The sequence below is a fragment of the Oreochromis niloticus genome, linkage group LG17 (genome assembly GCF_001858045.2).
Source record: "Oreochromis niloticus isolate F11D_XX linkage group LG17, O_niloticus_UMD_NMBU, whole genome shotgun sequence".
NCBI lineage: Eukaryota > Metazoa > Chordata > Actinopteri > Cichliformes > Cichlidae > Oreochromis > Oreochromis niloticus.
Window position 1 is genome coordinate 31,520,974 of NC_031981.2, and position 13,392 is coordinate 31,534,365.

At 40.1% G+C, this 13,392-nt stretch overlaps 1 protein-coding gene across 2 annotated transcripts in view; it reads left to right on the plus strand.

Annotated features, from left to right (window-relative positions):
- LOC109195129 (plexin-C1) overlaps positions 1–13,392 on the plus strand; it is a 31,946-nt gene that overhangs the window by 4,294 nt on the left and 14,260 nt on the right. The window contains exons 3-12 of one of the 2 annotated variants that reach the window (XM_025899705.1): positions 355–465; positions 3,000–3,134; positions 3,209–3,309; positions 3,386–3,491; positions 3,570–3,735; positions 3,972–4,074; positions 4,253–4,328; positions 4,668–4,709; positions 4,834–4,967; positions 6,547–6,726. In XM_025899705.1, the coding sequence (XP_025755490.1) occupies positions 355–465; positions 3,000–3,134; positions 3,209–3,309; positions 3,386–3,491; positions 3,570–3,735; positions 3,972–4,074; positions 4,253–4,328; positions 4,668–4,709; positions 4,834–4,967; positions 6,547–6,726 (1,154 nt within the window). The remainder of the gene's footprint in view (positions 1–354; positions 466–2,999; positions 3,135–3,208; positions 3,310–3,385; positions 3,492–3,569; positions 3,736–3,971; positions 4,075–4,252; positions 4,329–4,667; positions 4,710–4,833; positions 4,968–6,546; positions 6,727–13,392) is intronic. The other variant, XM_025899706.1, reaches the window with a different exon arrangement.

Below are 13,392 nucleotides of genomic sequence, written 5' to 3' on the forward strand. Positions count from 1 at the left end.
TGGTAATCCCATAGAGACGCTGAGGCCTGTACATGATCAATATTTGTCAAAATGAGGTTGTCCAACACAAATATGATAAGATGGCGACTGAGTTTTTTGTATGAGTGAAGACTTCGGCCCTGCTATGACACAGTCAGAAACACAATTTGTATCCTAAAAAGAAGAAGGAGATACTTTTTTTTCTTTTTTTGGGGGGGTGCTTTTATTGAATTATGGCTCTTTTGGTAAAGGAAACCACTCAGATGCAGTTGAAGTGCAGACTTTCAGCTTTAGTTCACTCGGCTGACCATAAAGATTGCATAAAAATGTCAGGAATTAAATCTCCAAAAGTTGATTCTGTTCATCTGAACGTAGCGTTTTCAGTGGGAGAAAGGTTTCGTCACTCAGGCCGATACTTTCTCAGCAATGCAAAGCCCCCAGCATCTAACATCACCATGGAGGAGAGGAAGGCACTCACATCACTTGGTAATGACAACAACATTATCATCCTTCCAGCAGACAAGGGTAGGTGCACAGTTTTGCTAAACCAGAAAGACTATCATGAGAAAATTTTGTCACTGCTCGGTGATAAAAATACTTATGAGCCCCTGAAACGAGACCCAGGCAGTGGCTACAGGAAGAGGGTGATAGACTGTCAGAAGCAGTTAGAACGAGACAATGCTATTGACCGGACCTCATACCACAGGCTACACCCAGGGGAATCTACACCAAGTCTCTATGGTTTACTAAAGATACATAAACAGGGTGCACCTTTAAGACCGATTGTCTGTATGATCAACTCGGTCACCTATAACATCTCCAAGTTTCTGGCTTCGATCCTCAACCCGCTGGTAGGCAGCTCTGAGCACCACGACCAGAACACCTTGGATTTTGTTGAGAAGGTGAGAGATGTTACCATGGAGGCAGATGAAACCATGGTCTCGTACGATGTTACATCTCTCTTCACTTGCATCCCAGTCACGGAAGCGTTGGAGGTAGTTCGTAAGACATTACAGGATGACCCCAACCTCAGCAACAGGACCACTCTCAGCATCGACCAAGTGTGTTTGCTTTTGGTACTGTGTCTTCATTCCACCTACTTCACATACAAGGGTCAGTTCTTCCCTGTACAAATTGGCCACGATGGGTGAAAGTGGGGAACCCATCGCACACCCATGTTTCTGCCTGTAGCAGTGGAAAAGAGGGCTTTGTTATCCTACCCTGGAACACCACCAAGTCATTGGTGCAGATATGTGGATGACACCTGGATGAAAATCAAATCTCAGGACGTAACACATTTCACGGATCACATTAACTCTGTGGACCGACACATCAAATTCACCAGGGAGGATGTGAAAAGTGGAAGTTTAGCCTTCTTAGACTGTGAGATTTCCATCAGTAATGGGGAAATCTAAAAGCTGATGTGTACCGTAAACCTACGCATACGGATCAGTATTTAAGGTTTGACTCTCATCATCCACTGGAGCATAAATTGGGTGTCATCAGGACGCTACAACATAGAGCCAACACCATCCCCAGAGGAGCAGAAGAACATGACATCAAGAAGGCCCTGAGTACATGTGGTTATCACAGCTGGACATTTGTCAAAGCTGGCAAGGCACCTAAAGAAAGCTCCAGCTGATCCAGGAGAGAAGGACAACTGCTGCCTAAGCGAAAACCTGTAGTGATCCCATATGTGTCAGGAGTATCGGAACAGTTGAGATGCATTTTTTCTAAACACCGTGTCTCTGTAGCTTTCAAACCCCAAAACATGCTGCGCCAAAAACTGGTCCACCCCAAGGATCTGGTCCCCCGACACAAACAGAGTAACATAGTGTACGCTGTTAAGTGCCAGGAGGATTGCCAGGATTTATACATCGGGGAAACCAAACAACCTCTGGCGAAGCGGATGGCACAACACAGAAGAGCAACCTCATCAGGCCAGGACTCTGCTTATAAGATTGGGGGAACCTGCAGTCAGCTGAGACTGAAGAAGTCACTTGGATAAGTGACGAAACGTTTCTCCCACTGAAAACACAACGTCCAGATGAACAGAACCAACTTTTGGAGATTTACTTACCTGGATGACTGAACATGCATCAAGACGTCAGGAATTAAAGCATTTTCAACATAATCCCTTCATTTCAGGGGCTGAAAAGTAACTGGACTTGGTTGAAAACACTTTGCTGGCAATGACAGCCTGTGGGTTTCCTCCTCTTTAATGCCCTGCCACGCCTTGTTGTTGCTTGTTTGTGTGCCTTTTGTCTGAAGTTTAGTCTTCAACAAGTGAAATGCTTAGTTGGAACAAGATCAGGTAACTGACTTGGCCAAATGGGAATATTCCACTTCTTTGCTTTAATAAACTCCCGGGTTGCTTTGGCTGTATGTTTTGGGTCATTGTCCATCTGTATTATGAAACACGCCCCAACTAATTTGACTGCATTTAGCTGGATTTGAGCAGACAGTAAGTCTCTGAACACCACAGAGTTCATTCAGCTGCTTCTGTCCTGTGTCACATCATAAATAAACAATAATGTCCCAGTTCCACTGGCAGCCATGCACGCCATCACACGCCCTCCATCATGTTTCACAGATGATGTACAGATGTTTTCGCAGCTTAAAGATGGCTCATTTAACCTGCATGGAGAGCTCTTTTGACTGCATGTTGTCTGTTCGCAGCAAGATCTTCCAAATACAAACACCACTCTTCAAATCAACTCCAGGCCTTTTATCTACTCAACTGATCATCACATGGTGAAGGAATTGCCCACATCTGCCCATGAAATAGCCTTTTAGTCATTTATCCAATTACTTTTGGTCCCTTTAAACAGAGGATGGCACATGTTAAGGAGCTGAAACTCTTTAACTCTTCATCCAGTTTGAATGTGGATACCTTTAAATGAAAGCCAAGAGTCTACACATTATGCCTATATCTATTATATAACTGCAAGTCAAATATGTTTCAGCACAAAGTAAAATTAAATAAATAAATTCTTGTTTTCACAAATTCTTGTTGTCAGCTGTCTGTGGACAGGAAGTATCACGCCGCCTGTCCCACGGTGCTCTACAGGACCAGTGATGACCGCAAAGTGATTCCCAATTTACATCTGGATCCAGTGGATCGTAAACATGTGTATGTGCCATTTAGAAACCAGGTACTTATATTATTTACTGATTATCTTAATGTCACATGTACCTGTGCTGCATTTTAAAGTGTTTGTTGTTCTAGATGAAGCGAGTTCCTGTGTCAAAGTGCAGCACGTACACAAATGTGCAGGAGTGTTGGTCTGCACAGGATCCATACTGTGGTTGGTGTGACTCTAAAAGCAGGTGAGAGAAACAACATGTGCAGCTGACGTCTTCAAACAATTCTGAACTTGGTGATCATTTCTTCTTCTTCTCCTAGCTGCACATTTGAAGATGACTGCACAGATTCAGACTGGCTGTCCATTCCTGATGAGTCCCAACACAAAATGATTTCCCACAAAGTTGAAAAGGACACAAATGGACAGGTACAGCTTACAAACACACTCGGGACTGTGATCATTTGTGGCTTTCAGGTATTTGTCACTTATGTTCTTCATTTTCAGGTTTTGCTAAAAATGCACACACACCTGATCGTGGGCCAGAAAGTGTCGTCTAACTTTATCTGTCAGTTCACTGCAAGGTCCAGCTCAATTTGTGCTCCGAATAACCCTCCTCCACAGTTCCCACAATGCACCTGCATCCTGTCTGATCGTACACTTCCTGCTGATGGTCAGTGACTTTTCATAAATTAAATACTTTGCAGTCAGACCTGCTTACTGATTTGCAACATCTCCCAACCAGCAAAATAGAAACATTACAGAGCTGACTCTGACAGATGAATACTCTTTACTAGTTGACAAATCTGAGCTGTTCGTTATTATAAACTGTGCAACTCATTACACATATGTTTAAATATTAGTAATTGAAGGCTATGACATTGATCATGTTATTTTTTTATTTAACAGGTCTGCATGTCACAGTGAAATTTAGACTTGGTTCAACACAACTGTCAGAACAGCTGAGGTTGACCAACTGCTCTGACATCAGTGGACCACCAAGTTCAGTCTTGTAAGTTCAAGTCCAGATTATAAAGATTATGAAGATGGATCACTAATAACACAATATTAGGTGTCATCACCAAGAAGAATGCATTACTACTGAGGAGTCTCTTTGTTGTATGTTGTATTTTTGGACATAAACATTTTCTTGATGATTTCAACACTAATATGTGATTGTTTCTCTTCAGGTGTCAGCAGTGCATCAAAGCTGGTTGTAGATGGAACATAAACAGATGTTCCTGGGCCGATCAAACAGAGATCAATGTAATAATTCATGTCTTTAGTTTACCTAGTTCAGGATTTTCTTCATTAAATCTTCCACTTTAAGTTTACATTACTTTTGAGATTTGTCTACCATTATTAAGAGTGGGTTGGTCTAACGTTCAAATATCTATGGCTTCACAAAAGCAGCAATATTATATACAATAATATGTTAACTGATTATGACAACTCACAAATACCAATTCAGTTGCTTGACAAAAATTTAGATTAAATGTTTTCCTTGTAAATAAGACAGAAGTTCCATTCTCATCAGTTCTACATAGTTTCTTTAGTCAGTGACATTAAACCTGCCATATTGATTCTCTCTGCTTCCTCCTGCAGGACAGTGTTTGCCAAAATGTGCAGTCTGGGAAGAACTTCTCTGTGAGTCTGAACCTCAGTCCTCAAACTCGTTGTTCCTCTGACACCTTATTCATGTTCATCAGAGCTTCTAACATCAGCAGATGGCACTGGATTAAAACTGATCATTTTTGTGTCTTACTGTCAGATCCCAGAGATCTCCTCCATCACTCCCAGTGTGGTGTCTTTCTACGGTAGAAACCACGCAGTGCTGTCAGGTCGTAACCTCGATGATGTGACTGCAGTGAGGATCCAGGCAGATACTGACTGTGCTCCAAAAGAGTGAGTCACTTCACACACACACTTGTTTAAATAATTGTCTGTCTGAAATCAAAGAATGGTTAAATGACAGTTTCCTCCAGTTAAATACAGATAAAACAGAAACTTTGACTATTGCTCCTGATCACGTTCTCAGAAATTAGGCAGCATATCAGTTTTTTAGGCCCTTTATTTCAGTCGAGTCTCAGAAACTTAGGTGTTCTATTTGACAGTTCAATCTCTCTTGAGAAACACTCTAAACAACTGGTCCAGAACTGTTTTTATCATTTAAGAAACATTTCTAAAAGACTACTGGTGTCAAAGGCAGAACTTGAGATGATTATTCATCCTTTTATCTCTTCTCGTTTGATTTTTGCAACAGTCTTTATACCTTTCTCAACAAATCAGCTTTGGATCGCCTTCAGACTGTACAGAATGCAGCGGCAAGACTTTTAACTGGCACAAACAAAAGGTCACATATTACTGTTGGTTTGGCTTCTCTTCATTGGTTGCCAGTAAATTTAAAGGGTTCATTTTAAAAATTTTAGCCCTAACTTTTAGAGCTCTGCATGGCTCCCCAGTACATCTCTGACCTGTTGAAACCTCGTGCTTCATCCCGAGCACTTAGGTCATCAGATCAGAGGTTACTGTTGGTCCCACATACGAGATTCAAAACACGTTGGGATCGGGCTTTTCAGGCACTGGCACCAAGGCTGTGGAACTCTCTTCCATTGTCTTTATGCTGTCTAGACTCCATTGACTCCTTTAAAAAGCAGCTGAAGATATTTTTATACAAACAAGCTTTTAATTAATTTTTTTTAATATTTTATAATATTTAACTTATTTTTCTGGTTTTATTATGAAGCACTTTGAGATTTTTATCTGTGAAATGTGCTATATAAATACATTTTACTTACTTACATGTGAGAGTTTGTGCTTTGGATATAAATGACATGTTAAAGAGCAGAAATGTTTCCAGGGAAACATCAGCCACATTATAAACTCACATATTCTACAGTTTAACAGCTTTTATGAGCGACCATCTAGTTTTATGAATGAGGACAACTTTTTCCTAAAGAAACTGGAAACTCTTTTTGTTGAAGTTCTTCCACTAAAATCAAGTCCTCATGATGTTTTATATGTGCTATCAAATGTAGATAATAATGTGTAGCTTTGGGGGGTTTAGGCTTCTTGGTCAAAAATATTATTTTTCATCTACAGTGAAAAGCGTCAATCTGAAAATGATGAATAAACACCTGAAGTTAAAATGTCACACATTTTGCATGTCATCACCGTTGCTCAGGGAGACTGTCAGAGTGTAAACCTGAAACTAAAGCTGAGTGTTTTGCTTCTTTATGCATTTGTGGACTTTAAAGTAAATGTTCACTATTTTGTGGAATGATCTGCCTCTATGAGCTTGTCTTTAAATCTGAATTTACTGTTTACTTTGTAATCCAAATAAAATAAAGGATGTATTAAACTCATAAAATACAGATTAACATTTAATCGTTTTAAGGAAGACTTTGCTGCTCAGCTTTCTTGGGGTTTTCTGCATGTTGTGATGATGTTAGTGACTCTGTTTCTCTCTTTGTGTTCTGGTCAGATCTCCTGTTTGGGACAACACTGGTTTCAGTCTGATGTTCCACATTCCCACTTCAGATATCAAAGGTGTGGTCAGCGTATGTCTTCTCCTCCCAGATGGTCGTTGCCATGGCAAAGCTAAAATCACCTACAGCTCATTACCATCATGCACCAACATTACTCCCAGCAGCAGTTGGATCAGGTATGTTTAGTTTTGCTGAAACCTCCTAAAAAACACAGAAGATACAGAACTTCTATCTGTTAATGTCTCAGAAAGTGTTTTGACCAAAGAAACATCACATCAGTATCAGGTGCTGCTACATCCTGCTGTAAGAGAACAGATATATTTATCATAAGAGGAAGGAAGTTTTTGCATTGGTTTGACCTAGGTTGGTTTTACTGGACCTCATGGTTGAGAAAGCAGTATCTGTCACCCTAAGACTACTTCCTGTTGGAGTCCGCAGCTCTGTAGCCTCAGTCAGCCACCTTTTTATGTTCTGCTATCTGCAGAATGAATACATGGCGTAATTTGTTAGCTTTTGAGTCCATCACACACTTTAGTTTGCAGCATATCATCTATGCTAAAGTAATCATTCAGTCCTTCGAATTCAGATGCGGACTACACTAGTATGTGGAGAACTCTTAGTTCAAGTGAAACATTGTTAGTAGTATAAAACTGGCATCTTCTTTACCTCCTACAACTCCTTCCCCCACCTGTGCAAGTGGAAGAATTAATTACACACTAATCAATATTACAAACAAATAGTATATTTATGAGTACAATATCATTTTTTAAATAACCTTAAAACATTTCTGACTGTGTGTTTAAATGAAATAAAGTCAAAGGTAAGTCAAGGTCTCCTCCTGACACTGATTTTCTTTCCACACTTGTGTTTTTAGCACGGCCATCGTCTCTGCACTGTTTAGCTGTTACAGATAAATGATCAGACTGTATCTTTACTTTAAGTTCAGCCTTTTCTTCATCATCACTTGCATTTATATCGTTTACTAACACCTGCTGTCACAGCTGACAATCACTTTATATCAGTAACACTCTGTGTTCTGGGAACTATTATATTTTTTCCCCCTTTCATCATTAATACACACCAAATTATTATCTTATGGATCAGGCAGCATGTTATTGAGTCGTGTTTCTTTACCTTGCTGAACCATATCCACATAGTGAATCGTGAGAAACTAACAATTAAAAAACACGTCTATATTTGTACAGTCAGAGGAGGACTAGTCCATTGTTCTTCTCACAGTTTCAGTCTGGTAGAGAAGTGTTTCTTTCTTGATCCCACAAACAGCACTGTGAATCTGTCTGCTGCACAGAGCCGACTGGAGGACCTGTGTTATGTTTTTAACGAACACCTTTTTATTGCTGTAATGCACAGACACACCAACAGAGGGCAGTAATATCCCTTCAACATACATTGTAAAATTATTATTACAACACTCCCACTTAATTTTACCATGGAGTTCACTTACTTGACCGCCATTGCTTATTTCTTTCTAAAAAAATATGCACCTATATCACAGTGTTACTAGAAAATAAAACATTTTCTCTTTTGTTTTGAACTCACACAAAAAAAATGTACTGTGTCCATCTTAGACAAAACTATTATTCTACATTACAGTTATATGATTGACATCTTAACATAAGCATAATATAGGCATGTTAAGCATATGATAACCCTTTTAAACTGAACACAGTCCAATCTTCTCTCTGAGATACTCAAACTTTTGTCTAGGCAGTGGTTTGGTTAAGATGTCAGCCTTCATGTTTTCTGTACAGCAATACTTCAGCTGGATTTGTCCATTTTGCACACATTCACAAATGTAGTGGTAACGAATGTCTATGTGCTTTGTTCTTGCATGATCAACTGGATTTTTTGCGATTGCAATTGCTCCTTGATTGTCCTCCATGATCACTGTTGCTGTGGTCTCCATTCCAAGCTCAGTTAGTAGTCGTCTTAACCAAATTCCTTCTTGTGCAGCTTGGCTCAAAGCAATATACTCAGCCTCTGCAGTTGAAAGTGCAACTCGTTTCTTGCTAAGCCAACTAACTGCACCTCCTGCAAGTAGAAAGATGTTTCCAGTTGTAGAACATCGATCGTCCTATCACCTGCCCAATCAGCATCTGAATACCCAACCAAGGTTCCTGTTTCTGTCCTTTGATATTTGAGTCCCAGGGTTAGAGTTCCTTTCAAATATCTCAGGATTCTTTTCACCGCTGTAAGGTGTGTAGTGTTTGGGTTTGCATTGAATCTTGACACCACACTCACTGCTTGTGCAATATCTGGTCGTGTGGCCATGGCAGCATACAATAAACTTCCAACCATTGACTGATACATGCTTGGGTTTACAGGTTGACTGACATCATCACTCTTTCTTAATTTGACATTTGTGTCAGCTGGAGTTGCTACTGGATTGGCACTGTCCATTCCATACTGTCTCTGATGAAGCACAACATGGTTTTTGGCCTTGTCTTGGACCACTAAGATGCCCAGAATGTAGGATAGCTCACCCATGTCCTTCATTTTGTAGTGTTTCTTCAGAGTGTCCTTTAAGTTCTTCATACTCTGAGTTTGAGGTTTTCTAGAGGAGAAGCCTGAAACTGAGATTACCATGTATCATGAGGGCAGAAATTTTTCTTTTCTGCATTTACGGATTATTAAACAATCTTATGCAAAATGATTGTTTTACACCACTTTCCACTTTGATTTCAGCAGAAATAATAGAAAAGTTTTTCTTCTCCACTTTATGGCTGATGTTTCAGTTTAAATGAGTTACTGTTTGTCTTTCAGTGTTGACGATCATCTCTTTCTGGCAGAAGAGACTCACCGTTGAGATGAATAAGCTCTGACCACTGACCAGCCTGAGTGTTCTTGGGAAAAAGTTTGTCTCAAAATATGCATTATAAAGCTTCCTGCAGAGTTTGCTTTGTTTTGTTTTTTTGTTCTCTCTTTACAATTTAAATTTTACTGCAAATGTTTTTTAGCTTGAATCATATTATCAGGACACAAATAAAACATTATTTTATCTGTTGTATCCTTTGTCTTTTGCATATTTAGTGTAACAGGTTTTAAATCTGATGTTTTTTTCAGATGAGACATCTGGGTCCATAAGTATTTGGACAAAGAAACAATATTTGCTTCAGTTCATAAAGTTTAACAAAATTATTACAAAGCTATTTAGGAACTGTAACTATTTTTCTTTGTAGTTTCCATTTTCAGACGCTTTGGTTCTTCTTCATAAACGGGCCAAATAAACTTTTTCGTCATGCTAAATGTTGTAGGCCAAAAGTGACCTCTGGTGGCTAAAACGAATTTGGAGGTTTTACGCCTCACAGGATTTGTGTTAATAAAATAATCACCATAATTTAAAAATCACACACAACTCTTTTCTTCCAAACTGAAATTTGCACTATCATCAGCAGGAGAGCACTGAAGTCTGAAGTGATTTTAGACAAGGTCAGGCAGAAGTCTTCATGGACTATGATGTTCACAGATGACTATGTGATTTGTAGGGAGGTAGTGAAGGCAGATGAGTTAACTGTAAATACCTGGGGTCAACCATCCAAAGCAATGGACAGTGTACTAGAGAGGTGAAGAGTGTAGGTAGGGTGTAGTGGGTGTAGACAGGTGTAAGAGATTTCGGTGGCATAGGCAGAGCAGCAAGCATGAAAGCTAAATTTTACTATGATGGTAGTGAGACTTGCTATGATGCATAATCTGGAGACGGTAGCACAAACAAAAAGGTAAAGTTAAAATGCTTGAAAAGGCCATACCAGTGACCAGGTTAATATATTTCCTACCCATTCATTGAAATATCCCTCACGTGACATGCGTATCAAATAAAAATCCAGAAGTAGACATGCAACATGATTCAAACCTGTTTATCGTCAAAGAAAAGATGAGGTTCCTACGTTCCAGCCGATCAATATTACACCAGTGTAATAATTTGGGTAGATCACACATGGACTGGTAATCTGGAGTATATATACCAGGCATTTTCCGATGCACCTTTGGGCCTCTGGGCACTGGCCATACAAACATTTGCAGCAGCCCATTTGTTCATTTCTTGTCCAGCGATCCATCATCATCTCGTTATCATTCTGGGCCACTTGGATGAAAAATGCCAGGGCCGATTGTTTTGTCCCAGTCCAGCCCTGAGGTAGACCTTGGTTGGTTGTCACACTTTGTCTTGTCTTACATGAATTGGTAATCACTGAAACATTCTTCAATACCAAATCGTTAAATTGAAGTTTAAGTTGCTAAATCTTAAATTTATAATAAAGCTCTATAGCTCTATCTATAAGCTCTATCTATAGTAAATTCTCATTCTAAATCTCTTATTAAGTCTATAATAAAAAGAAATGTAAACCTAATCCAGTTGAATTACAAACACCATCAAGTGTGGTACAATTCCTTAATCTTCAAACCCCAGAATTACTGTCTAGAATATACATGACACTTTCCAAAAAAGGTGAATCAATATGCCTTCCTATTGCAAAGTGGGATGCAGATTTATCAGTGAGCCTAGACCAAAACTTCTAGTCTTAGATATGCTTAAAAACATTTAAATTGATTAGAAATCCCAGTCTACAATTAATACAATAAAAATACTTCATAGAATGCACTATAGAGGTGAACATATGTTCAAGATGGACCATCTGACAAATCATATTAGTCTTGATAAAGCCTCTGCCACTACATGGACTGGTAAATGGTAAATGGGCTGATTCTTATATAGCGCTTTTCTACTCTCCCGGAGTAGAGTACTCAAAGCACTCTATAAAACATGCCACATTCACCCAATCTCACAAGCACTTTCTCTGTACTTAGCGCTTTCTAACTACATTCACACTCCGATGGATGCATCGGAGAGCAAGTTGGGGTTAGTATCTTGCCCAAGGATATTTACAGACTGGAGGAGCCAAGGATCGAACCACCAACCTTGCAATCAGTAGGTGATCTGCTCTACCTCCTGAGCTACAGCCACCGCCACTGGGACTTGGGGTTCTGGGTGTTCTCCGCCTTCAAGCTGGGGCTCTGGCTGGGTCCTGGTTGGTGTGTCGCAGTTGTGTTATGACCATCACTTTGTTCAGACTAGCATCAGAAATAAGAAAAATAATGTTTGTTATTACTGACATTTGTTGGTAATAACAGTCTAGTGGTCTCTGTCAGAGTACAAGAAGTCATATTTCATATTTTGGTCGTGATCATTTAACGCACAGGTGTCGAACTCCAGGCCTCGAGGCCCGCTTTCCTGCTTGTTTTCCAACTAACCTGCCCTTGTAGCTTCTTATACTAGGATACTGGCCCTCGAGGACTGGAGTTTGACACCCCTGATTTAACGGATGCCATAAACTTAAGAAAATAATTTCCCAGAGCTGACACTAGATGTCGCCTTTGTTGTTCTGTCGTTAGAACTTGTAGGAAGTTCTGCGAGTTTTCAAAGCCAGCACAGACTTCATGTTTGCAGGGATCAGTGGACCTGTGCTCAGCGCGACTGATCTAAAGATCAAATTACATAAAAACACATCGAATGAAAATATTCTGTCTTTATTAAAACCATACAGTGTGTATCCTTTGACATCACATTACAGAGCGAAAAAGCTCATTTGCTCTCACCTGATGTGGCTCTAAGGCGATATTGAGTTTGTCTTTTTTTTTTTTTTTTTTTTTTTTTAACCTGTCCCGTTTGGTTCTTTTGCCATCAGAATTATTGTCTAAGGGCGAAGAAAGATGCCCAACGGATTTACTTTACCAAATGGACCATCCCAGCCTTGCCGTAATGGTCCATTTGATTCACCTTTTATGTTTATTTTATTTTCACTTGCTGAATACGGGACAGACTTGACTGGGGGAAGGAAAGGGGAGAAGAAAGAGGGAAAGAAAAACAGCGGGGAAGAGGGACGGGGGAAAAGGGCGAAAAAAAAAAACCAACAGAATAAGCAGACAAAAAATACATATATCGATCGCCTGGATCACCTGTTGAGAAAGAAAGAAGAAAGCAAGCAGAAGAAAACGAGAGTAATAAACATCATCACAATGATCTATGGGAATATGACAGTAAATACTAAATATTAAACATTATTGTGCAGCACGTAAGATCGACAGCGCACAGTGTGCTTTGAGGTAAGAGCCAAAAAGGGTGTAGTTTGTGTGTGATCACCTGTGTGTACACTGTGAGCATGGACGCGCTTGTTTTTTGTTTTTGTTTTTTTTTAAAGGTTCCTTCATGTAATGATCTGCTAGAGGGTGTGGGGGGCCACTGCCCCGTCCTCCAGGGCATGACGCAGGTATGGAGGAGATCAAAACTCCAGACATCCAGAGGCCCCCAGAACACAAGAGACCAAGGAAGACCAACAGAGGGCACCGCGCCACTATCCCAGAAAGAGCTGAGGAGAGTCCCAGATGAGGGTCACTCAGCAGCCGCGGAGCAGAAGCCAGGGGGGGTTGCAGTGGACGATATTGGGTTTGTCCAGTAGGTGGCAGTGGCTGCTCAGACAATGAGTGACTGACAAAGTAATCGCTTACAAAGTAACGCAGGCCAGCCATGGTAATGGAAGCCGACAGTAACACAGAACTATTATCAGATATGTTTCAGATTAATAAACCTCAGTGTGCACCTGGAAGAACATTGTCTTCCTTCAGTGTGTAACAACTTACTCAAGGTTCACCAACCGCTTCTCAGCAGCTGAGTGCTGTCACTGTTTGATTTTGTTCAGGTTCTGCTGTCACACTAAACTGTACAGACTGAGAACATGGCAGAAAGTAGAAAAACAGCTGAAAGAAAATAGTACGATGTTAATCCTAAAATTGAATCTGATTTTTCTATTAGCTGGGCGTGCTTCCTT